This window comes from Ambystoma mexicanum, chromosome 11 (genome assembly GCF_040938575.1).
Source record: "Ambystoma mexicanum isolate Mex_15411 chromosome 11, UKY_AmexF1_1, whole genome shotgun sequence".
Taxonomy (NCBI): Eukaryota; Metazoa; Chordata; class Amphibia; order Caudata; family Ambystomatidae; genus Ambystoma; species Ambystoma mexicanum.
The window spans coordinates 1439269158-1439292841 of NC_090934.1; the positions used below are offsets into that span (position 1 = coordinate 1439269158).

The 23684-nt window shown below is 46.7% G+C and overlaps 1 protein-coding gene across 4 annotated transcripts in view; it reads right to left on the reverse strand.

Annotated features, from left to right (window-relative positions):
* The window catches only part of CHD2 (chromodomain helicase DNA binding protein 2), a 1289637-nt gene that overhangs the window by 750934 nt on the left and 515019 nt on the right, over positions 1-23684 (reverse strand). For all 4 annotated transcript variants that reach the window (XM_069625070.1, XM_069625072.1, XM_069625071.1 and 1 more), the window contains one exon: positions 16139-16327. In XM_069625070.1, the coding sequence (XP_069481171.1) occupies positions 16139-16327 (189 nt within the window). The remainder of the gene's footprint in view (positions 1-16138; positions 16328-23684) is intronic.

The window sequence follows — 23684 nt, forward strand, 5'->3', positions numbered from 1 at the left end:
TCTCCAACGAGCGATTTCTCCTGGATTCCACACACGATTTGCTCGAACTTTATAGAGTGTGCAGGCCACACGTTCCCATGCATGTACTGTCAGTCCTGGACCCAATAGAGCATTTTTGTAGGTAGTTTGCACGGATCATTTGTCGGATCCTCCGGAGCTGCCAGGAAGCACGTCCTACTCCATGGCTGCCCAAGCCACGCCCCAACTCCTCTACTGTTGACTGCTTCCCTTTGTCTTTAGTTATCTTAGAGGCCAGATCAGTTCCTGGAGGGGTCTCTACGCTTTGGACAGCCAGAATCGTTATTTCCCAGTGTCTCTCGGCTTACGTTGTGACCTAGTCATCCAGAGGACTACTGATTGTGTTGTGCACAGTATGGGAGTATCTCACTTCCAAGTCTCTTCCAATTGTTATGCCGGAGCTGTTTCTAGTATACTCAGGCCAGCCCCTTATGTCCACTCAGCCTGCGTTATGCAATCCGCAGGAGTCTGTTTTGGGGTGGCTTCTAGGGCTGTGGCTGTAGTGCCCGCAAGTCTATGTTCCACAATGACCCGCCCTACATACTGTTTGTAGAGGGATCCACTTAATTGTGTGATCACGGTCTGCTTTTGTCGTTCGCACTCCCCACAGTGTGCTTATCTAGTGTCCATCATCTGCACTTGGCTACTGTTTGGGCAGTGCGCCTGCTATGTGGTCGCCGTGGCTTCTGGTTCTATTTATGCTCTGCTACCAGTGTTATTGGTTTCCATTGTTGCTTCCCTCCACTCCGCTGCTGGCCGCCTATTGGCATCTATCCTTTCCAGGTGCTGGTACTGCTCTTCCTGGAGGACATGTCATTTAGTTCACTCAAGGCCATATTCTGGGCCTCCCTCTTGTGCTTGACTGGGAGCACCCTTGTCGTTGTGCATTTTGTTTCCCTATTAGCGTGTGTATACCGCTCACCCGGCAATATTCGTCCAGTGGCTTGTGTGCATACGCCTCAGCATTTCTCCACTTGTGTTGCGAGGTGGGTTTATACGTATACTCCCGTTTCATGTCTTGCCCACAAAATATTCACACAGCTGCAGTCCATTGTCCCGTTTCTCCCGTGGAGTTTACAGCCAGAGCACCAAGTAATGCTTTATTGATGTCGACCGATGGTCTGCTCCATTAACGTGATGCACGGCAGCTTTGTGCCCCGTCCGGACATGCACCGGGGTCCTAAGTTGTTCATGCGGGCATATGTAGGCTCTATTAGATGTCCGCTTGTTGTGTGAGCAATGGTCCACTTCCCTACGTACCGCGGGTGGAATCTCTCTCAGACTCTGGTGCCGGCTTTGTGCCTCTCACGGTCATGCGACGCCCGCTCCTCCAGCTCGCATCGCTTCTCGTCTGAGCTTTGTTCTATGCTTCAAGCTTTGACTGTTGAAACTTAGTGCCCGCGGCCTCGTTAGCAATCACGGTCTTGCATCCAGCTGCCAGCTTGTTGTGACACGCTTCGGAAGACACTTTCAGTCACCCAAGCTTTTGTTCGGGTGCGCCGGCCATCTTGTTTCAGCATAGCGACGCTGATACAAAGTTGCCATCGACCTCCAACTTCGTTCCTCGCTCGCATCGGGCGCCAGCCTCGCCTTAGTCAGATCGGCAGGAGCAGCGTAGGAGGCACGTCCTACTCCATGGCTGCTTAGCCACGCCCCCTGTCACAAAGCAACTTTAGTGCAGTGACACAGGGAAGTCTTTCAGATTACCCAAGATTTAAATACCTTCTCTGTGATAAACTACTGTTTACCAGAGCAGTAGAGTGAAACTGACTCTTCTTACCATTGTACTTGCTAGACCCAGCACACCCTATCTTACAATAGAGTGCTGGAGGGGTTACTTAGTATTCCCTGTGTCTAAATGCTTATGTAACATCTTGTATGTTACCCTTTCCTCTCAGAATGGCTGGTGGCAGTGGTTTTGCAATGAACTACCATGATTTACCCCTACCCCGACCGCGAACTGTTCGTAGCTTCGGTAACGTTAAATCGCGAGAGCCATGTTTTTCAAAATGGCACTGAGCCATCGTTGTTAAAATGGTGCCCGGTCTTCTTTTTTCGCCATGTCTTTGTGGAAAGATCCTTCTAGAGCTTTTCTCTGCACACCAAACCAGTCTTTTTGTTCATTCACCTTTGGCAGCCTTCAGGAGGGAAACCCGCCTCTGGCTCCAGAGTGTCTGGGGTAGGCAGGAAGTGAGGGCTGTCGTCCCCTGGCCACATGTGGAGAGGTCATTGCTGGGAAAGGAGCAATGACACCATCGGATTCATCACACTAGTAAACGTGTCTCGTGCCCTAAATAGGCAATGTTACAATATTTCTGGCTTGTCCTTTGGCCATATTTTTGTTTGGCCTTCTTCCTGCCTTTTCATGTCAGGAAATCCCTTAAGGTCATTGTAAGGTATGATTTTCACAGAACTGGTAAATCTTCCTGACCTGGGTCAAACCCAGAACTTTTTGCTTTACGAGTGGGATATTTTTCCTTAATACCTCAGTGAGTGGGAAAGTTTTTCCACACACACATAATCTTTAACTCTTTTTATGGGTGTCATGTTTAAGACTCTCCATAGTGTCTTTTTAAAGTTATCCTCTTTAACAACTTATTGGCAATAAGTGCCTGTTGTTGCTGGGCTGCCCTAGGGGATCCCCTTTTAACTTTATTTTGCTTACCTTGAGAGAACTACAGTTCCCAAGGGTAGAAAGGATCTTTGGATCCCTTTTACATTTTCTTAAGTAAAATCGGCACACCCCACCTAATGTGGAGTGCTGGGGAGATGCAATGTATCCCCTTTCACATTAAAACTGTAACAATTCTGTTACAGAGACAAGCTTACCTTCAACGGCTGGTGGCAGTGATACTTTGTATTAATTTGGTGCACCTTTACCGCGGCCTGTGTTTACAGCTGCAGTACAGGGACCTAAGGGTGCTCCTTTTACCAAAATGGCCCATTTCTTCTTTTTGCGCCATTTTAGTGTTTCTTGTCAATTCTTGTTCCTTCCCATGACATCCAGGGTGGGAAATTCCTTTGTGTGATTTTTATTTTCGGCGGGAGTCCCCCGGACTCCCCACCCATACTCCGGTCTGTCTGTGAGAGCAGGAAGTGAGAGAGGAGTTCAAAACTCCCCAGCCCTTTGCCTTATGCCTTGCTTGAATGGGGGACAAATCCCAGTTGTGGGCTGGCTGTCCTGATTGTACAACCAGACCGCACCTTTTTGTAAAATGCAGGGTGAGAATGCAGAGGTTGTGTTGTCATTCCTGATAAATACTGCGAACCTGGAAGCTGAAGAAAAGTCGACCAATGGAACTTAAACTGAAGAGGTTGATTAAGGAAAAGTGGCGGAGACGTTTTCCAGCGACCGGAGAGCCTGCTGTGTAACCGGAGCCTGATGTAGCCCTTCCTTCCAATCAACCTAGGGACTCTGAAAATGGCGACCCCGACCCAGAGCCTGGTGAAACCCACTAGACCCAAGAAGGCCTGCATTTTGAGCAATCCGACGCATTGCTGCGACCTTGCGTTGTTGCAATACCCCAATACTCTGGGACCTCAAACCATTGTGCAGTGCACAGTCTTCCGAATCTCGCTGAAATTTTGTGGGTATCCTGGTGGATCTCCAGAGACACGAATCGAGTTCGAAAAGTCCCCTCAACAGTGTGCTGGATCTTTGTAACTACGAGAATACAACCGCAATGTTTTGGCTTCTTCTGTGCTCCTTGAAAAGGCACCAAATCCGCAGAACTGGATTCTGCGAGGGAAACCATGCCTAGAGCTTCTTCATCAATCCCTGCTGCAAAGTTCCTTCTGAGGTCCTGTTTTCAGTCACCACGGCAAGGAATCCAATGACTGGGTATTTGGGTGCAGACCCTGAAGTCCTCCTACTGCAAAATCATCTTCAATGCTGAGTGACTGTGCTGGCTTGGGTATGTACTTACCTTAAGCCTGTTAGGATTTCTGTGTACCTGTGGGTAGTTTTCTGTGATGGGGAGGCCTCTCATCCAGTGCACCCAGTCCCACTGCTAGAATCCTGCTAGGGCGTCTTCTGCGAAGCCCCTCAACCCTCTTCTAACTCTAAAGTGTATTACTCCCCTGTTTGCCCAATTTTCCTAAGGAACTCTGACTTTTGCTACTAAAGAACCGATTCTGACACTGCCAGTTGGTCACTACTCCTAGTGACGCCCCTTCTGCCACTGAGAACACTCCTGCTCCAAGAATAAGGGAAAGACTCTGACGGAATTGGGCCTTTTGCCTAGAAAAGAAAATAAGTGTTTAAAAGTGACTTACTTGTAAAGAGTTTGTTTGATTGTTTATTTATATAGGCCTATACACAATGTGTTTCAAAACGCTTCAAGGAGGGAGGGAACATAGGAAGAATACAGTAACATTCAATAAAAGTCCTTGAAACAATACAGAATGTGAAAAATAACTATCGTAATAGGCCTGATGACATTTCTGATAGTGCAAGTGCATAGACAAATAAGGCAAGAGGGACAGGAAAAGGAAGGAGAACAAAACAAGCAGTAACATTAATATGCCTGACGGCAATTGATGTAGTGCAGGAGTGAACAAGAGGTGGGGTGGGAGGGGGGGGATAAGAGAGGGGAGAAAGGGAATAACAGATACGCTACAATGCAAATTTGTCAGCGACAAATTAATAGAGCAGGGGAGGGGGAGGAAGGAGAAGACAAGGAGGGGAGGAGGGGAGACAGACAAGCTGCTATCAAAGTCAGGGGAACAAATGATAACAGTAAGTGCTAAGTGGGGGGGAGTAAGAGAGGAGCGAGAAAGATAGTGGGGTGAGGTGTAAGAAGGTGGTGAAAAGAAAAAAGAGATGGGTGGGGGTAAGGGGTACAAAGGAAGTTAGGGGTGTAGGTGGGCACACAGACACTCACGGGGGGTCGGGGGGACACAGACACTCACGGGGGTAGGGGGGCACACACACTCACGGGGTAGGGGCGCACACAGACACTCACGGGGGGTAGGGGAGCACACAGACACTCACGGGGGTAGGGGGGCACACAGACACTCATGGGGGGACAGCGATCCGGCGTACCGTGGTGGACAGCGGTAGACAGGGCCTTAGAAGTGGGCCTTCGATGGTGTGGCCGGCTCCCGCCTCCCGGTTGCTGCCATTGGCTTAAGGGGCCTATGGCAGCCAATGGGAGAGGAGGCAGGCCCACACCAGGAACAGAAACAAATTTGCTAAACAACGTGCAACACGGCCATCTTGAAGTGGCCTACAAGGCATGGTGGCACAACACATTTTGATAATAAAATACAAAAAGTCAGAGTGCGAAATGAAATTAACGCACCAAGCTGGTAGCACCAGCCAACATAGACACAGCACGATAAATAGTGCAGGTTTCAGGCAAAAAACTGGGTCGCTCGCCGAAGTCAGAATATACACGCAAAAATGTTCACTGTTGGTTGTAACTGTAATTCTAAGAGTGAACAGTTACAAAAGTTCTTACTGATCTTGATTGTGTGATGCACTATTCTTAAAAGTATGGTTAACATAATTTCTTCCTTAGAAACTGTTTTGCCATTCTAATAGAAAGTAGATATAAAGGTATTTTACTCTCCTGTGATTAGGTTGTGACTCTTCACAAAAGTAAAGTGTTGGTATCACCAGATTAGTCCTTTGAGGATAATTGTATGAATGTCCCCCAACTGGGTCTTGCTTCCTCTGACTTACTGCTAGCCTGCCCAGAACAAGTCTGCATTAGGTTGTTGCCTACCTAGAATAACTGAGTCATTCAATAAAGTATAACATTGGGTTTTACTTTCCCCTTCATTGTGAGGTTAAAAAAGTATGTGGACTTTACTTACCTTGGGTTAGCTGCGTGCCATCCAAAAATAAGGTACAAGAGTTAATGCTTAGCTCAATATGGGGTTCCCGGATTTCAAAAGCACCTGTAATTGTATATTACATCCTTAGGTTTTACTCACCTAGTATAACTGTGTCATCACAAAAGTAGTTCTAAGTTTTTACATCACCTAGAATAAGTGTTTCACTTCCTGCCCCTGCCAGACATACTGGAGCCAGAGGCGGGCTTCACTCGTGAATCCCGCCACAGACAAAACATAGGGACCAAACCTGGTTTGACGCACAGAGTAAATCTCATGAAGGACCTTTCTGACAAGAAATAGCGAAAAAAAGAAGACCTGGGCCATTTTGACAAAATGGGTGCCTTATCGTGGCTGCAAATGCAGCCCGCTGTAAAAATACACAATGGTAGTTGTTAGGGAGACTTCTCAAAAATGTGCTAATTCCCTCCACCTTATAGACCCCGAGCAACTTTGCTTTTGGGGACTTTATTTTTTTTAACCTGGAGAGACTGAGAACCTTTTTCCCCACTCTCTCATGTATTTTAATGTGATTTTATACACTGTGTTTGTTTCTGCTTATGAAGTCTAAACAACTCCATAGGCATAATCTTTTACAATTGTAATTCAGTGCAGTGACACAGGGAAATCTTCCAAATTTCCCAAGGTTTAAATACCTTCTCTGGGATCAACTACTGTTTCCCAGAACAGTAAAGTGAAATTGACTTTACTTAGCTTTGTACTTGCTAGATCCAGCACACCCTATCTTACAATATAGTGCTGGAGGGGTTACTTAGTATCCCCTGTGTCTAAATGTTCATTTAACATTTTTTATGTTACCCTTTCCCCAATTGACTGGCTGGTGGCAGAGGTTTTGTTTTGAACTACCTTGGTTTGCATTTACCGCGACCGTTCGCGGCTCCGGTAAAGTCCTCGCGGGAGCCATCAAATGGTGCCCGGACTTCTTTTCTCGCCATGTCTTTGTGGAAAGGTCATTCTGGAGATTTTCTCCGCATGCCAAACCAGGTTTGGTCTCTGTTAATTTCGCCTTTGCCGGGGTTTCTAGGAGAAACCCGCTCTGGCTCCCGAGTGTCTGCTCTAGGCAGGAAGTGAGGGAGGGAGGTGCCCGAAACTCCCTGTGCTTAGTCTCCTAGGAGACCCAAATGCACTCTGTGGCGATTGGCTGGCTGACTGTCCAGTGAAGCCCTGCTGCAGTGACTACTTGCCAAGTTTGCATCGACAGAGAAGCCCCTGCGAGGACGACTTCTCCCTTTGAGTTGGTGGGACCAATCAACTCCAAAGTAAGCCACCTGGACACCCATCTCGAAGCTAGTTGAATTTCCTCAGAGTTGCAGCAGGAACCGCATAGCCAGAGAGAGGGACACCAGATTGTGTGCGTTACTTTTAAGCTGGCCTAAAGCTTTTGGAAGATGCTCCGAACTCACAGGAAGCAGAACTAACCAAGCCTGGGGCCTCTCAGCAGAGTGCAGGATCCCAGATGTGAGGACAGTCCACCTTGACAGCCAGGAACTGTGCTTATTGCTATTTGCTGTTCCGCAAGGAGCTGAAACGCGACACAGCCACTAAAAGTAAAGTTTGCCGGTTGACAGTGTTGACAGTGCTGGTGCAGTGCAGAAGTCCCCCGAAGTCCTCCCTCTTGTCCTTACAACTGAGGCCCAGCAACAGTGAGATCTGCAGAGCTGCACAGGAACAGAAATCATCAGATGCATCTTTTCTTCTTTACCAAGGTACTGTAAAACAAGTCTAAGACTGTACCTCTTACTGTAGAAGTACTTGTAACTTCCACAACTCACAAGTCTAATCAGCTTGTGGCCCTCTATTTGATTCTTCTTTTTGTCATAGACTCCTAAGAACATGTGCAAAGACATTTCCATTACTTACCAGAAGTGCTTTATTCTAGTCAAGACTTTTGCCAATTGACTTTGGCGTAGCCTACTGAATTGAATGACTCTTCTAGTGAACTGCACTGCTTAAGAATATTTGTGATCTCTTGTGTTCTAATAACCTTTGCCTTTTACCAACTTTTAAAGAGTATTCTGAATGCCAACAGTAAGGTCTTAATATCCCCAGCCCCCTTGTTAATGAAGTCACCTGTGGATGTAGGTTGTGTCTGTGGGCCATCCCAAAAGGTACTTGTCTGATTCAGAAACTCAAAGTGTACAGTATTGAAGTATATTTGTGTTACTATTCTATTGCTCCCTTCTAAAGAAGGCTTTATAACTGACTGATAAATACATTATTAATTGTTTATGCAAGAAACCTTGAGTGTAAGAGTTTATTTGAATACCTGTAACTGTGAATCTTTGTGTAACTCCCCTGCAACTCACATCGACCCCTCTTGAGATAAGCCTGGCTGCTCAACACGCTACCAAAACTGTGTAGTACAAGCTTATACCAAAATATACCACTGTTTGCATTTAGAATCAGACTTAAGAGTTTGGCAAAGAAAAAGGTTATTGGAACAGAACAAGACATCACACAATTATTCTGAAGCAGGCAAGTACTTTTGGTAACCCCAGTGCAAAGTTAGTTATCCCTTCCTGGAAGGAGGACCAAACAACATCAGAGGGCAGAAGAGTCAATCAGGAAGCCAGGCTAGGCCAATGTCAATTGGGCAAAAGTCTAGGTGAGCTGAAGCACTACTTGCATGTAAGTAAAAGTCTTGCAAAATGTTTTAGAAGTCTTTGTAGAAAAGAAGAATTCAAAGCAAGGCCACATGCTGTTTAGACTTGTGAATCACGAACTCTAGAGCAACCACAACAGGTCTCACCAGCAGAGAACCAGTGCAGTTACACAAAAAGAGGCAATTTCTCTTAGACTGTACAGTACCTTTAGGTTGAAGAAAAAGGGGAGCAGATGACTTCAGTTCCTGTGCAGCTCTGCATATCCTGGTGTTCCTGGGCCTCAGTTGTGGGGACAAGAGTGAGGAGGTCTGGGGACTCCTGCACTTCAATGGGAGGGTCACCGACCGCAACCGTTTATCTTCAAACCAGTGGCCCTTCGGTGTTTCAGCTCCTCGCGCCTACTGCAAACAGCAACACTGCAGTTCCTGGCTGTCAAAATGGACTTTCCTTGCATCTGGGGTCCAGCACTCTGTTGAGGAGGCTCAGGCTCGGTCAGTCCTGCTTCCTGGGAGTCCGGAGGATCTTCCTGGAGCTCTCGACCAGCTTAATAGCAACACACACGATCTGGTGTTCCTCTCCCTGGCTTTTTGGTTGCAGCAGCAACTGCAGTGGAATTTCAACCAGCTCCAAGAGGATGTACAGGTGGCTTACTTTGGAGTTGATTGGTACCACCAACTCAAATGGAGAAGTCGTCCTTGCAGGGGCTTCTCTGTCAATACGAATTTGGAGTTTCAGCACATCAGCAGGCCATCAGCGGGCAAACGAACGGTCCAGGTTCCTTTGTCCATGTTAGAGAGAATTCTCAAAAATGTGCTAATTCCCTTCACCTTAGAGACCCACAGCAACTTTGCTGGATTTTGAGGACTTGATTTTTTTACCCGGAGAGTGTGTGAGCCTTTTTCCCCACTCTCTCACGTATTTTGATATGCGTTTTGCCCTTGTGTTTTCTTTGGTTATGGAGTCTAACCAACTCCATAGGCATCATCTTTTCATTTGTGTCTAACAGCACCATCAGTATACCTTCTCTGGGATAAACTACTGTTTTCCAGAGTAAGTAAAGTGACATTGACTTTACTAGTCGTTTAAATTCTAGACCCAGCACACCCTATCTTACAAGAGAGTGCTGGAGGGGTTACTTAGTATCCCCTATGTCCAGATCCTCATGTAGCAGTCAAATGCTACCCTTTCCCCTCAGAATGGCTAGTGGCAGTGGTTTTACAACAAACTACCATGATTTAGCTGACCGCAAACTATTCGTTGCTCCGGTAACGTTAAATTTCGGTAGCCATGTTTTTCAAGATGGCGTCTGAGCCCCCTTTGTTAGAACAGGTCCCGGTCTTTTTTCGCCATTTCATGTTGGAAAGGTCCTTCTAGAGTTTGTCTCAGCGCGCCAAACCGAGTTTGTTCTCTTTGTTCATTCGCCTTTGGCGGGTTTCAGGAGTGAAGACCGCCTCTGGCGCCTGAGTGTTTGGGGTGGGCAGGAAGTGAGGGAGGTGACCGAAACTCTGTGCTTAGGAGACCCAAATGCAGTCTGTGGTGATTTGCTGGCTGACTGTCCGGCAAGGACAGCCACCCTGCTGGGTGAGTGACAGCTAGGCTGAAATGAAAGGGAGAAAACTGTTTAAAAGGTGAGTCTCTTGGACTGGAAAGCAGAGTCCACCACTGGAACAAAGGAACTGAAGAAGAGCTTGAAGAGGACGGCTGCTGCAAATCCTGGACCGTTGGTTTGCCTGGTGAAGCCCTGCTGCAGGTCCGAATTGCCAAGTTCGCATGGACAGAGAAGCCCCTGCAAGGACTACTTCTCAGTTTGAGTTGGTGGGACCAATCAACTCCAAAGTAAGCCACCTGGACACCCAATCTCAGAGCTGGTTGAATTTTCTCAGAGTTGCTGCAGGAAACCATAGAACCAGGGAGAGGGACACCAGTTTGTGTGCGTTACTTACAGCCACTGGAATTGAAGTTGCCAGTTGCAAGCTTTTGACTGTTGCAGTGCAGTGCAGGAGTCCCCCGACGTCCTCCCTCTTGTCCCCACGACTGAAGCCCAGGAACAGCGAGATCTGCGAGAACTGCCAGGAACAGAAGTCTTCCACTGCATCTTTTACTTCATTGTAAGGTTCTGTGAAACAAGACAGAGTACTTGCCTCTCACTTTGAAAGTGCTTGGAACTTTTGCAACTCAGGCCTAATCAGCTTGTGACCCAACATATGATTCTTCTTTCTACAAACTACTTCTAAGAATGTGTGCAGAGACTTTTACGTTTAACTACCAGAACTGCTTTATCCTATCCAAGACTTTAGCCCATTGACTTTGGCCTAGCCTATTGAATTGAATTGACTCTTTTGGTGAACTCGTATTTGCACTGTCTAAGAATAATTGTAACCTTTTATGTTCTAATAACCTTTGCCTTTTACTACTCTTGAAAAGTATTCTGAATGCCAACAGTAAGATATCCATGTCCCCAGCACCCTTGTTACTACAGTTACTTGTGGTTGTGTCTGTTGGTCACCCAGGAAGGGTCCTATCTGATGCAGAAACTTAGAGTGTACAGTATTGAAGTATATTTGTGTTATTAACCTTCTATTGAGTGTTTTATAATTGAACTGATAAATACATTATAAATTGTTATAGAAGAAACCTGAGTGTAAGAGTCTATTTGAACACCTGCAATAGTAGACCTCTGTATAACATCATTACTGCACACATTTCCCCTCTTGAGATAAACCAGGCTGCTGAATACGCTACCAAAACGGTGTATTACAGACTTATACCAAAGGTTGGTTTGCTTACACCTGTAGTCATAGTTGCTTGTAGTGTTCCCAGAGGTTACTGCATTCAAACTTTGCCTAACAGTCCAGTGGTCAACTCTGCCTTCCAAGCTAAAAAGCCTCGCCTTTTATGCAGGTTTCTCCCATTCATTCCAGCCTAGCTGTCAATCACCCAGCAGGGTGGCTGTCCTTGCCGGACAGTCAATCACCTAAGAGTTCATTCCTGTCTCCTGGGAGACTAAGCACAGGGCGTTTGTTTCGGGAACCTACCTCGCTTCCTGCCCCTGCCAGACACCCTGAAGCCAGGGGCAGGCTTCACTCGTGATTTCCGCCAAAGACAAAACAAACAAATGAACCAAACCTGGTTTGGCGCGCAGAGTAAATCTCAAGAAGGACCTTCCCATAAACAAATGGTGAAATAAGAACGGCCCTTTTGACAAAAAAGGCACCCTTGTGTGCTTTTCTGCAGGTGCGACCGCAGCCCGCGGTAAATGCACACCACAGTAGTTAAAAGTAAACCACTGACACCAGCCAGTCATCGAGGAAAGGGCAACATAAAAATGTTACATAAGAAGCTAGACAAAGAGGATACCAAGTAACCGCTCCAGCACCCTATGGTAGGACAGTGTGTGCTGGGTCTAGAAAGTTACAAGTGTAAGCAAAGTCAATTTCACTTCACTGCTCTTGGAAACAGTAATTTATCCAAGAGAAGGTATTTAAACCTTTGGGAAATCTGGAAGACTTCCCTGCGTCACTGCACTGAAGGTGCTGTGTGGCACAATGTAAAATATGATGCTTATGGAGTTTGTCAGACTCCACAAACAAAAGAAACAGAGTTCAAAATCACTTTAAAATACATGAGAGAGTGGGAAAAAAGGGTCTCACTCTCTCCAGGCAAAAATGAATGTCCTAGAGTCCAGAAGAGCTTGGTGTGTCTAAGGTAGAGAGGAATTAGCACATTTCTGAGAATTCTCCCTAACACCAGGAAGCACAGAAAATGGCAAAAGGTAGTTATACCCGAAGCTCCACAGAACCTTAGAGATGAAGCAGAATTTGAAGCCGTCTTCCATCCTGATGCAGAGCGCGATTCCTGCTCCTTGGTTGTGGTGACGAAAGGAGGAACCTTTGGCGGGCTTCTGCAGCAACACTCTGAAGAGACTCAGCAGCAATGGATTCCACCCGATTCAGCAGCTTTTCATGGTTTTGGCACCTTTTCTTCAATGCCAAGAAGGAATGAATATTCATGGTTGAAATTTCCTCAGTCACTCTGTCCAGAACCCTGGTGAGAGGACTTTTGATATGAATTCCTGCTTATATAGTATCCCACAGGTGCCTGCCAATGTTTCAGCCGGATTTGCTCTTGGGAAGACTATGCACTCGATGATGGGCCAGGTACCCGGGGTATAGGGAAATCGCATATCTGGAAGGTCACAGCAAGTCGGGCTTTGGCCCAGAACGAGAGGCTTGTTGGTCCCAACAGTTTAAGGGAGGAAGTCGTCCTTGGTGGGTCTTCCATGTCTGTGACAACAGGGTCGGCACAGTTGCAAAGCTTCACTGGTGCCTTCACGGTCCTGGAAGGTGCTGCTGGCGTCTCTCCTTGTCCTCCTCTTGGGATTCCTTGTTCCTGTGTCCCACTCTCTGTAGTCCCAAAATCCTCACCTCTGTCTAATCTGTTCTCTAGCACTCCTGCCTCGATGGGATTCCATTGTTGTGATATAATGCCACACCTATAACCACTAACATGTCGGGAACTACCCAGCCACCCGCCATAAACCATGACCAGGGACACGGAAAACGGACCCTCTGACACCTAAAACAGAGCCTCTGATTCAAGGTCCCTCCGACCGGGCAAACTTAACATACTCTGCCCGCACCTAAGAATCCGACTCGGAGACCCACTACCGCGAACGACCATGACAAACGGCCAGCACACTGGGCTCCGAAAGTAATCAGGAACAGAGGCCTCCTACCAGTAAGCACAGACACTCACCACTCCTACCAATCTGCTCACTTTACACCAACAAACCATAGAGAGCAGCTATACCCCTCGATGAATTTCAGCCTAGCTGCACACATACCTACACTACTCCTTGAACACCCCAACAGCCTGTTAGAACACGGTTATACCGCACGAAAAAAATCGGCCTAGCTACAAACAGATCTCTTACAGAAGCCCACAGCTGCCAGAATGCAGACACCGAGACCACCTACCTTGCTGCTCACATTCCACTGATGTCTCAACCACTGCACCACACCTAGCGTTATAATGTGGCCATCATTGCGCAAACCGCACTGGCTAAACACATACTGAGCGCACCCAAGCATCATGTACTACCCTGCTCTCTCCACTGACCTGGACTACAACCCACAAGCCCTTTCAGATCAAACTAATGGTCCAATAAGGCGCTATAAAATTGCACAACAACATAACATATGCGAAATTCCATTCATTCACAGTCATACAGCTGTAAATCACTTGTGGGTTGGCTGTCCTGCAGGACAGTCAGCCACCCGGTTAGAACTTGTTTCGGTCTGGCATTCCTATAGACAAAGGACAGGGAAGTTTCAGGCTCCTCCCTCACTTCCTGCCTTCCCAGACACACTGGAGCCTAGACGAGCTTCAGGCTGAAGCCTGCCAAAGGCAAAATACACAAAGCCTATTATAAAGGATAGAGTAAAGCCCAGAAGGTAATAAACAAAAAATGGTGAAAAAAGACGACATGGGCCATTTTGGAAAAATTGCCACCCATGGGTGTTGTACTGCAGCTGAGAAATCAGCATGCTAGTAACCTGCACAAAAGGTAGTAAAAAGTAACCACTGCCACCAGCCATTTAAGTAAGTCAGTTGTAACAAAAGAGTACATCAGAAGTGGGATAAGGAGTCACTATATAACCCTGCAGTTCTCTACATAAGGTGGGGTGTACTGGACCCACAACAAAAAAGGTTAGATAGAAGTTATCCTACTATTCTTGGCAACTGTAGTTCTCACAAAAAAATGTATTTAAAAATAAAGAGATCCCTCAGTGACACTGCACAAAGAGGGCTGTGTCTCACTATGCCAAAAGCAGATGCCTAAGGATTTTACCTGACTCCATTAAACAGTAAAAATCCCAGTCAGAGAAAAACACAGTGAGTGGCAAAAAGCTCTACTCACTCAGGAGGTCAAAAAATCAAAAAAGTCCCAGATTCCAGCAAGAGTGCTGGGGCTCTCTAAGGTTAAAGGAAATCAGCACAGAAAAGAAAATTCTCCATAACAAACTTTAGTTTGTGCACCTTTGGAACTTTGATTACCTCTCACCTTACTTTGAGTTCCTAGTGTAAGGTTGTTTTGGACACAGCAGCAGACTTGTATTTCTTTGACATCCTAAACGACCCCTTTGTTTATTGTTTTGAGAAGACGACAACCAGAGATGCGGGCAGACCCTTTGCAACACTGAAGCGACCACTGCGGTCCTGACCCTGTTTTCTTTGCAACAGAGGAACTCCGAAAAGGACGACTGGGGGAACAACCAGTACCAAGTCTAACTCTAGACCTGCTGACCATTTTGAGTGCATCGTTGTGGAAAGGCCAAATCTGTCCAAATCTTTGCTGGGCCCTCAAGGACACACCAGAGACATAAGACAACTTGTCCAGACCCCCTCCGAGTATGGGACCGCAGGAACCGAAGAAGATTGACTGGGCCAATCACGTCCTTTGGTGGTGGTGCAGCAATGGCGCCAAAACCACAGAATGACCTGAGCAGTTGATGAAAGCCGTGCCAGAGGTCCTCCCACAAAACCGTCCATTGTCCTGCCTTTCATCATCAGACCAAGGAATCCAGAGGTCGGGTCCAGAACTGCAACAAGGCATCATCACAAAAGTTTTCTTCTAATCTAAGGTACTGTGGGGGAAAAGGTATTGATTACCTGATTCCAGAAAGTCGCTCCAGAGTGTTGGAGTGCACGTAGAGGTGTCCAGGGCAACCCCCTCCTAAGCTCAGACTCAAGCTGCTGCTTGTGTCCCTTTAGAAAGTCCTTTCCTAGGGTCTCCAAAGTTGCTCAAGCATTCTTGTATCTTCCTTCCTAGAGACTAGAAAGAATCCATAGGAACTGTTCAAGACTTTGAGCCTCTCCAAAATGCCGTTTTAGCTAGGGTTGTGTTTTGAACTTTAAAAGGCTGTTTGTGAGTAGAAACTGCCTCTAGAACCTGACTCTCTACTAATATAACACTAACCAACTGTTATCCTTCCCAAAAGTCACTTTCTTAAATGTGTGTGCAGAGTGAATGTATTTACCGTATTTCTGCTAAGATTTGCGAGTGCACGTTATTATTGATACTATAAAACTGTCTTTAATATCAAAAGTTGCAACAAATGTAACCATGAGCAACTACAAACTAAGAAGTGGTCTTTGTAAAGTATTGTTAAGTGTTCTAGTGTAGAGTGCAAGGTATTTAAAGTGATTCTTGAGTAAATATAATATATGTTTTGAATATACATTTAATAGTGTTTCTTTGATAGTGTTTCTTTTATGTAAATGTTTGGGCACCCTTCACCAGAGGACTGTTGAAAAATCCCTCTACCAGTATTGCAGAACTGCAATACTTCCAATTGTGGGGTCTGGGAGAAATTAAATGGATGGTACAAATTTATCATGAAAAGAAAGTCGTACATATTGTTGTTGGAATGGCTACAGCATAATTTGCTTAAAAAAGGGTTTTAGTAAATAGGTCACAGGTTGACACTGCTTGAGGTACACCTTTATTTCCATGTTCCACAGTGAAATAATCTGCTCTTTGTTTAGTGTTGTTAATGCTGGCTTAAGCACACTTGAAATTAATACAAGTGTTGTGTAAAGACTGCTTCAGAAAGGTGGTCCCACCGTCTTCAAACAAAAAAAATAAAATAACTTACTTATAGTACTGCTTTTGTAGAGCAGACATTTCCACCCTCAAAATCTGTTCCACTTTGGCTGGCAAAGACTTCTCCACGTCTTTCTTCACTCTGCGCAATAGAAAAGGCTCCAGGACTTTGTGCAAAGTTTGATAACCATTCTCTTTCCCCTTCCCATGATCATCCTCAAAATCTTCCCAGGAGTCAAATCTGTGGATGTAAGGTAAATGTTAGGCAATAATTTAAAATGGAAACACACATTTTTCATAACAAATGTACCACATTACTTCAAACAAAACTAATCCAGAGTTTTGTAAAGAGTTGCATCTGACTCGGGCAAAGTTTTCAAAATGTGTTTTACTTCATTTTAAAATGGATTTCCAAAATCAGCCGTGGTGAGAGGATTTTGGGAGGCCACCCTATTATGGTGAACCGGAAAGGCACAGAGGTTAGCCAAACCCAATCAAGGTGAGGTAATAGAGCAGTCAAGGGCTAGTCTCAAGAAGGGTGTGAGAGTGGTCTAGGGCCAGAAAGAGTCCACACAGAGAAACACCAGTAATTCAAGTCAGATTGGAAGTATATAAAAATACAATTTATAAGTCCTTTATTTTACATAATAAGCAAGCAAAAATGTTACGAGGACTTTTTACTAGTGTTTGGACAGTTTTTCTGAAGTCCAACTAAGGGCTTAGTAAAACAATTCAAATGAGACCATGCAAGACTCCACTCTTAGTATAGGGCTGTACCGCCTGAGTTCATGGTAGTGTAGACAGGGCAGCCAGGCTTTTCTTAGGAGGGAGAGAGGGCTGTGGGGATTTACATAGAGCCTGAAGCATACAAATGGTTCAACTGAAACACTTACAACCAGAAGTATTAAAAAAATAAAGGTTTATTATAGATACAGTTGGGTTGGATTGGCCCATCGGCCACTCAGCTCGTGGCCGGGCCAAAATCCTGTCTAGTCCCTGGGGGCCGGTTTCTGCCCACGTTGGGCCAGTTTGGAGAAAAAAAAGTGAAAAAATAAATAAATAAGTGTGAAAGCATTTTTTTTCTGCCGTTGTCTCTGTTACGATCATCACAAGACATTCCATCTCGGTGTCGTCGGTCACTAGACAAAATCCATGTGCCTAAAAGCTTCTGTACAGTGTAGAAATATTTCACCATAGCACAGCGAGTGGCCATTGCCTTCATTGTGCCACAATGAATGCTTTGTTGTAACGTGTATCTTTCCCATCTCCCTGGCATGCTGTTAAGGATGTTTGGTTGCATCTCTGAGCACTTGTTACCTCATACAGTAAGGGGTAATGAGTGCTCAGAGTATGGGATATCCTGTGAGTGTGCGGCTTTCCCTATTTTGCCAACCTCTGAATCCTGAAAGTAGATGCACGCAGGCTCGACATGCGGCCAACTTTGCACCAGGCCTGCAGATGAACTTAGCTGGTCTGCTGTTAAATCTCAGTTACCAGTTTAATGGTATCCACTACAGAATAAGTGCTCATTTTACTATAGCCGATATGATAGCTCAGTGGGTTGAGCGCTCGTTGCTGCGATTTGGGTGAGATCTGCAAAAAGAGCTTAAGCGTATACAATAACATCATTTGGCCTTGGACGTCTGCTTGTATTCACAGTAATTTGACAATATGGCTCTCTACACACATATATTAATGATACATATGGTGATCCATTCTTGTATGAAATGTATATCACATTAGTGAAATCATAACCATATTTTTCGTAGTGTACTTAGGAACAATGCTATTTGATACCACTTCCCTTTGTCAAGGGGTGAAAGGTCGTGTTTCATTGCTTCCCGGGATGTCACTTTTGGGTGGGGTCAAATGACATCACTTCCGGTGATGTCATCAGAGGTCAAGGGCCGTGAGGCAATGGGTGGGCCACTCTTTTTTTTTAAACATATTTTATTGTTTTCATAGATAGTACAAAAGTGAACATTCCCCAACTTTCCCTTGTGAGTTATCTTTTCCATGGTCATTTGGGACTAGACCTTATATAGCCATGTGTATAGAAATGGTGGATCTTTCTTCTTCCATCCCTGTGCGATCGTGGCCCAGGCCGCTATGACTAGTCCCATAAGACTCCTCCATTGCGCCTTAGTGAGTGTTTTGGCATGTTGCCCTTTAAGTCCGCAGAGCCATAGTTTTTCTGGAAATTGTTCCGCTTCTGGATATATCTTCTTTAGTTCTGATATTACTTCTGTCCAGAAGCCTTTGACCTTTGGGCAGTCCCACCAAATGTGTCTCCATGTGCCTACTTCTGTGCAGCCTCTCCAGCAGTGGTTAGACGAATGTGGGAACATGCTATGTAGCCTCTCTGGGGTGTAGTGCCATTGTGTAATCATTTTTGTCCACATTTCTCTGGTTTGGGCAGCTCGGGTTAGTTTGGGGATATCGGCCCATAGCGACTGCTACTGTTGTGGTGTGATGTCCTCTCCCAGATTTTTTTCCCATTTTTTAAAATATGCCCACTTTATGTCTTCCTCCTGTGTATTTATGAATTTGTAGAGAGTGGAGACTAGTTTCTTGTCTCCTGAGTTGGTAAGGAGAAACTTTTCAAAGGTGGTAAGTTCCCTCGTCGCTGCGTGTGTTATCTCGGGTGAGGACAGCCAGTGTCTGAGTTGTTCATATTTGTATCTATCCGCATTTGTGAGGTTCCATAGTGTTTTGCAGTCGGCGAAGGATCTCAGTTCCTTGTCCACGAACATTTCCCCAATTTTTCTACAACCTGCTTCCTCCCAGTTCTCGTATGCGCCGTGCTCTGTCCCTGGTGGGAACTGCGGATTCCTGCAGATTGGAGTGAACGGGGCCGGAGCCGTGGTAATATGCCCTTTCCGTGTCTGCTCGTCCCAGGCATTCATTGTGGCCTTCATGATCTCGCTGATGCGCAGGTTCGGGTGCCTATGCTGTTTTGATTTCCACAACAAGTCCTCCAATGGCGTTCTTGCGATCGCTCTGTCCTGGGTCACCCAGATCGTTCGCTGATTGTCTCCCAGACATTCTTTCAGGATCCATAGTTGTGCCGCTTGGTAATAGTTCTTAAAGTGAGGGAGCGCCAGGCCCCCCTCTTTAGTGTGGGATGTGAGAACTGATCTGGCTACTATGGGGGGTTTTCTATTCCAAATAAAAGATGAGACTGACTGTCAGTGTCCTGAAAAAGGAATCAGGGATCACGATCGGGAGGGATTGGAAGTGATATAGCAGTTTCGGGAGGATGTTCATTTTAATCGATTGGATTCTTCCCCACCAGGAGATATTTAGGGGGCACCACCGCTCTAGCTCTTTTTGTATTCTTGCCAGGAGTTGGGGGTAGTTACTTTTGTATAGTGCCTCTACCTTCTGTGTGAGTGTTATATCCAGATATTTTATACCTTCCTCTGCAACTTTTAGGCCAAACTGCCCTGCTTCTCTATTCAGTGATTCTCTGCTCCCGGCTAGGAGTACAATTTCGGACTTTTTTTTGTTTATTTTTAGACCCGATATATCCCCGAATGACTCAAGGAGGTGGAATGCTGCAGGGATGGACTGGGCTGGGCGTTCGCGTGCCAGTAACATGTCATCTGCGTAGGCTATTACCTTAAGTTGTTTACCCGCCATCTCGATCCCTTTGATTTGGTCCGATTCTCTAATTTTAATTAGTAATGGGTCTAGGAACAGCGCATATAGGAGCGGCGATAGAGGGCAGCCTTGTTTCGTTCCCCTAGAGATTTCCACCCTCTCCGTGACCACCCCATTTACCGCTATTCTAGCCGATGGGGAGGAGTAGTTGGCCTTAATCATATTTATATATTGGGTCCCGAATCCCATATGTGCCATAGTTTTGAAGAGCATTGACCATTCAACCCGGTCAAAGGCTTTTTCTGCATCTAAAGATAATAGGACTGCAGGGGTGCGGGTTATGTTAATGTTTTCAGTTAGATGGACTAGCCTTCTTGTGTTGTCGTGCGTCTGCCTCCCTGGTATGAATCCCGATTGATCCGGGTTTATTAAAGAGGGAAGCAGTGGGGAAAGTCTGGCGGCCAGGATTTTTGTGTATATTTTTGAGTCTAAATTGATCAGGGTGATTGGTCTGTATGAGCCTGGGAGGGTGGGGTCTTTCCCTTGTTTGTGCAATACCAGTATATTAGCTTCATTCATGGATGGAGTAATGTTCCCACTATCTCTAAAGGTGTTTAGTAGTCTAGTGAGGAAGGGGGTGAGGAGGTCTTCGTATTTTTTGTAGAATGGGGCAGTAAAGCCATCCGGGCCTGGCGCTTTGTTGAGGGGGAGATCTTTTATTGCTTTCTTCACTTCACTTTCCGTTATCTGGGCCTCAAGTTCCGTTCTGGCCTTTTCTGGTATTTTTTGAAAGGGGATCGATGTCAGAAATCTGTTTTGGTCTGCCTCATCTGGGTGTTTAGTTTCATATAGGCCCTGGTAGAACTCCCTGAATGTGTCCCCTATATCTTCGGTGCGCGTCAGCAGATCTCCTTGTGTATTTTTAATGCTCCGGATGGTCATAGTTTTCCGCTTTGACGAGAGTAAACGGGCTAGATATCGGTCGGCCTTGTTAGCTTTTATATAATATCTCTGTTTGAGGTATAAGAGGGATCTCTGGGCTTTCTTACTACGGAGGAGGTCAAGTTGCCCTTCTGTGTGTTTAAGTGACCTTTTTAAGCTCCTGGTGGGGTTCGCCAGTAGTTCTCCCCGGATTTTTGACAGCTTCTCTTCCAGTTCAGTTTCCCACTGTTGTGATTGTTTATCCCTCGCTGCTTTGAGGGCTATTAAGTGGCCCCTGATTACCGCCTTGAACGCCTCCCACACCGTACTCAGGGCTGTCTCCCCTGTATCGTTATTTTCAAAGAATTCTGTGATCTTGTCCCTAATGGATTCTCCCATCACTGGGTCTGACAGTATCTCCTGTGGAAGTTGCCACCTCCAAATTCCTTTCTCTTTCTTTGGGGTCGACAGTTCCATCCAGAGGGGTGCGTGGTCTGACAGAGAGAGATGGGTCCCAGTTCCATGTTTTGAATTTTACCCAGTTTCCCCACTGACAACCAAAAAGTAGTCAATTCTTGACATTGTGTTGTGGACGTGTGAGTAATATGTGTATCCCTTGGTTTGACCCTTGTGTTCTCTCCATGCATCGCACAATGCCATACCCTCCATCCGTCGTTTAAGTCGATCCGACGGGGCGCCTTGGTGGTGGGGCCCACCCGCTCCTGTCAATCTGAGGATGCCAGGCCATATTAAAGTCCCCTCCTATGATTATTTCACCTTTCGCGTACTCCTCCAGCCTCCCCATCGTGTCTCTCAGGAAGCCGTCTTGGCCCGTGTTAGGGGCATATACTGAGGCTAGTGTCAGTGTGGCGTTGTGGAGTTTGATATTGGCAAAGGCGAACCGTCCTTCTTTGTCGGATAGTTTGTCAATCAGGCTTGCTTCCAGACCCTCCTTAATTGCAATCATCACCCCCGCTCTCTTCTCCGCTGCGTTGGATTGTGCCAATATTTCATAGCCTCTGAGGCGAATTTTCCCCCTATCCTGTACTTTGATATGTGTCTCCTGGAGCAGTAGCACTTCAGCCTTTTCCTTCCTTAACATGTTCTCCACTTTTTGCCGTTTCACGGGAGAGTTCAGACCCCTTACGTTTAATGTTACGAATCTTATCTTCCCCATTTCATATGCCCTTTCTGGGTGCTCCTTTCGCCTGAGTTCACCATTCCCCTCTCTCTTCCGGAACGGAAACGTCCCACCCACCCCTCCCCCCCAAACTGTAAGAATGTCCCCAACCTTTAACTGTATTCCAACTTGTGCTCCCGAGGAGGGCCCGGGTACCTAAGGTAGCTCTGGCGTTCCGCCTATCACTCCCTGCCCTCTGTAGACTCGAGGCGAACCGTGCGGGGAGTCCTAAACCCCTCGTCATCCCTTGGCCTTGATGTAAGTCGTTCCGGTACCACACCGGGCCTAATGATTCTGTTCAGTCCGGGTTCCATCATTGGGTGCTGTTCCGTGTTCAGCCTCTGGGCACCGAGTATCTTTAGCTGTGGATTCACGTCCGTTCGGTTGTTTTATTTGACACTTCGATTCCCCTTCCTTGCCGTTTCCTTTTTTGGCTGACCCTTTCCCACCCCCCTGGTCTGCTCTGCCGTTCCCCCCTTTTGTTTTCGTATTTGGTCGACGGTTCATCTATCTGGATGTCCATGATGCTCAGCCCCTCTTCCATGGTGGTCACCCTCCTTTGCTGACCCTCCCAGTCGAACAGTAGACCGAAAGGGAATGTCCATTTGTATTTTATCTCTCTCTTGACCAATTCTCGGGTGAGTGGGGTCATTTCTCTTCTTTTCTGGAGTGTAATGGCAGATATGTCTTGAAACAGCTGAATTTCCACCCCGTTCATCCTGATTTGTTCTAGCTGCCTCGCTCTCCGTAGTATGAGTTCTTTTCGCGGGTAGGAGGATATAGCTGCCAACACGTCTCTGGGTCTCTCCCCTGGTGCCCCAGTGCGCTTTGGGCCCACTCTATGGATGCGGTCAATCCCCACTGCCTCTGAGTCTTGTGCTTCTATGATATCTCTGAAGACCTCCTGCACTGCTTTCCGTAGATCCCTGTCCGTGACTGATTCTGGCATATTTTTAATGCGAATGTTCGATCTGCGGGACCTATTTTCTAGGTCCTCGCACTGTATTTCCAGGTTGTGGATCAAGCGGACAAGGTGTTCTTGAGTTTCGCTGTTTTGTAGTGCCTCCTCTTCCGCGTTCTGCAGTATTTTTTCCAGGGTATCTGTCCTTTCTTCCAGGTTCGCAATGTCGTGTTTAACATCATGGATCGCCTGCTGCATGTCGTGTTTAATTGCAGCGAATTGGTCCTGGACTGTCGACATGAGCTTGTCTTGTAATTCTTTAAACCAGGAGTGCATATCTTCTTTTGTTGGGGGTAGGTCGCTGGAGGTGATGTGGGCCGCTTCCGTCGCAGGCAATGACGGCATGGCCTCCGGGGGCCTACTTCTCGTCGATACTGGGGTCTCCACCGCCCACATCTGTACCACGTTGGAGTCCTGCTTAGCAGATTGCTGGTTCTGTTGGGATCCCCCTCCCTTCACTTTAGCTCTAGACATAGTACTGGCGATTTTGTCCGTGACTGTCCCTCTCTCTTCGATGGCTGCGCAGCGTTAGCCTGAGCGGTGACCCAAGGAAGGGCCTACTGCGTGCGTTGAGTTGTGCCGATGGTGATTGATTCGGGGGGGGGATTGACTCTCCCTTTTGCGCTGCGCGGTCAGGGTGTCCTGCTGTTCCCGCCCGTTCTGGCCTTGTGGGGGGGGGGGATGCGGGATTCCCCCTAGAGCTCTCGGGGTCCGCCCGCCGCTGCGCAGGGGGGAGATCTGGCAGATGGGGGGGGCTCACCTTCCAGTCCACCGGGCCGGGGGGACTACTGCTGGCGCCCCTCAGCTCTGGGCATCGGGTTGAGTTTGTTTGCTGCTCCCCCGCAACCTCCGCGCGCTCGCTGGTGTCTGGTGGCGCCGATTCTGCTGTGTTGGGGTTCACTCCCGCCCGGGCAGTCCGTGCCACCGGCCTCC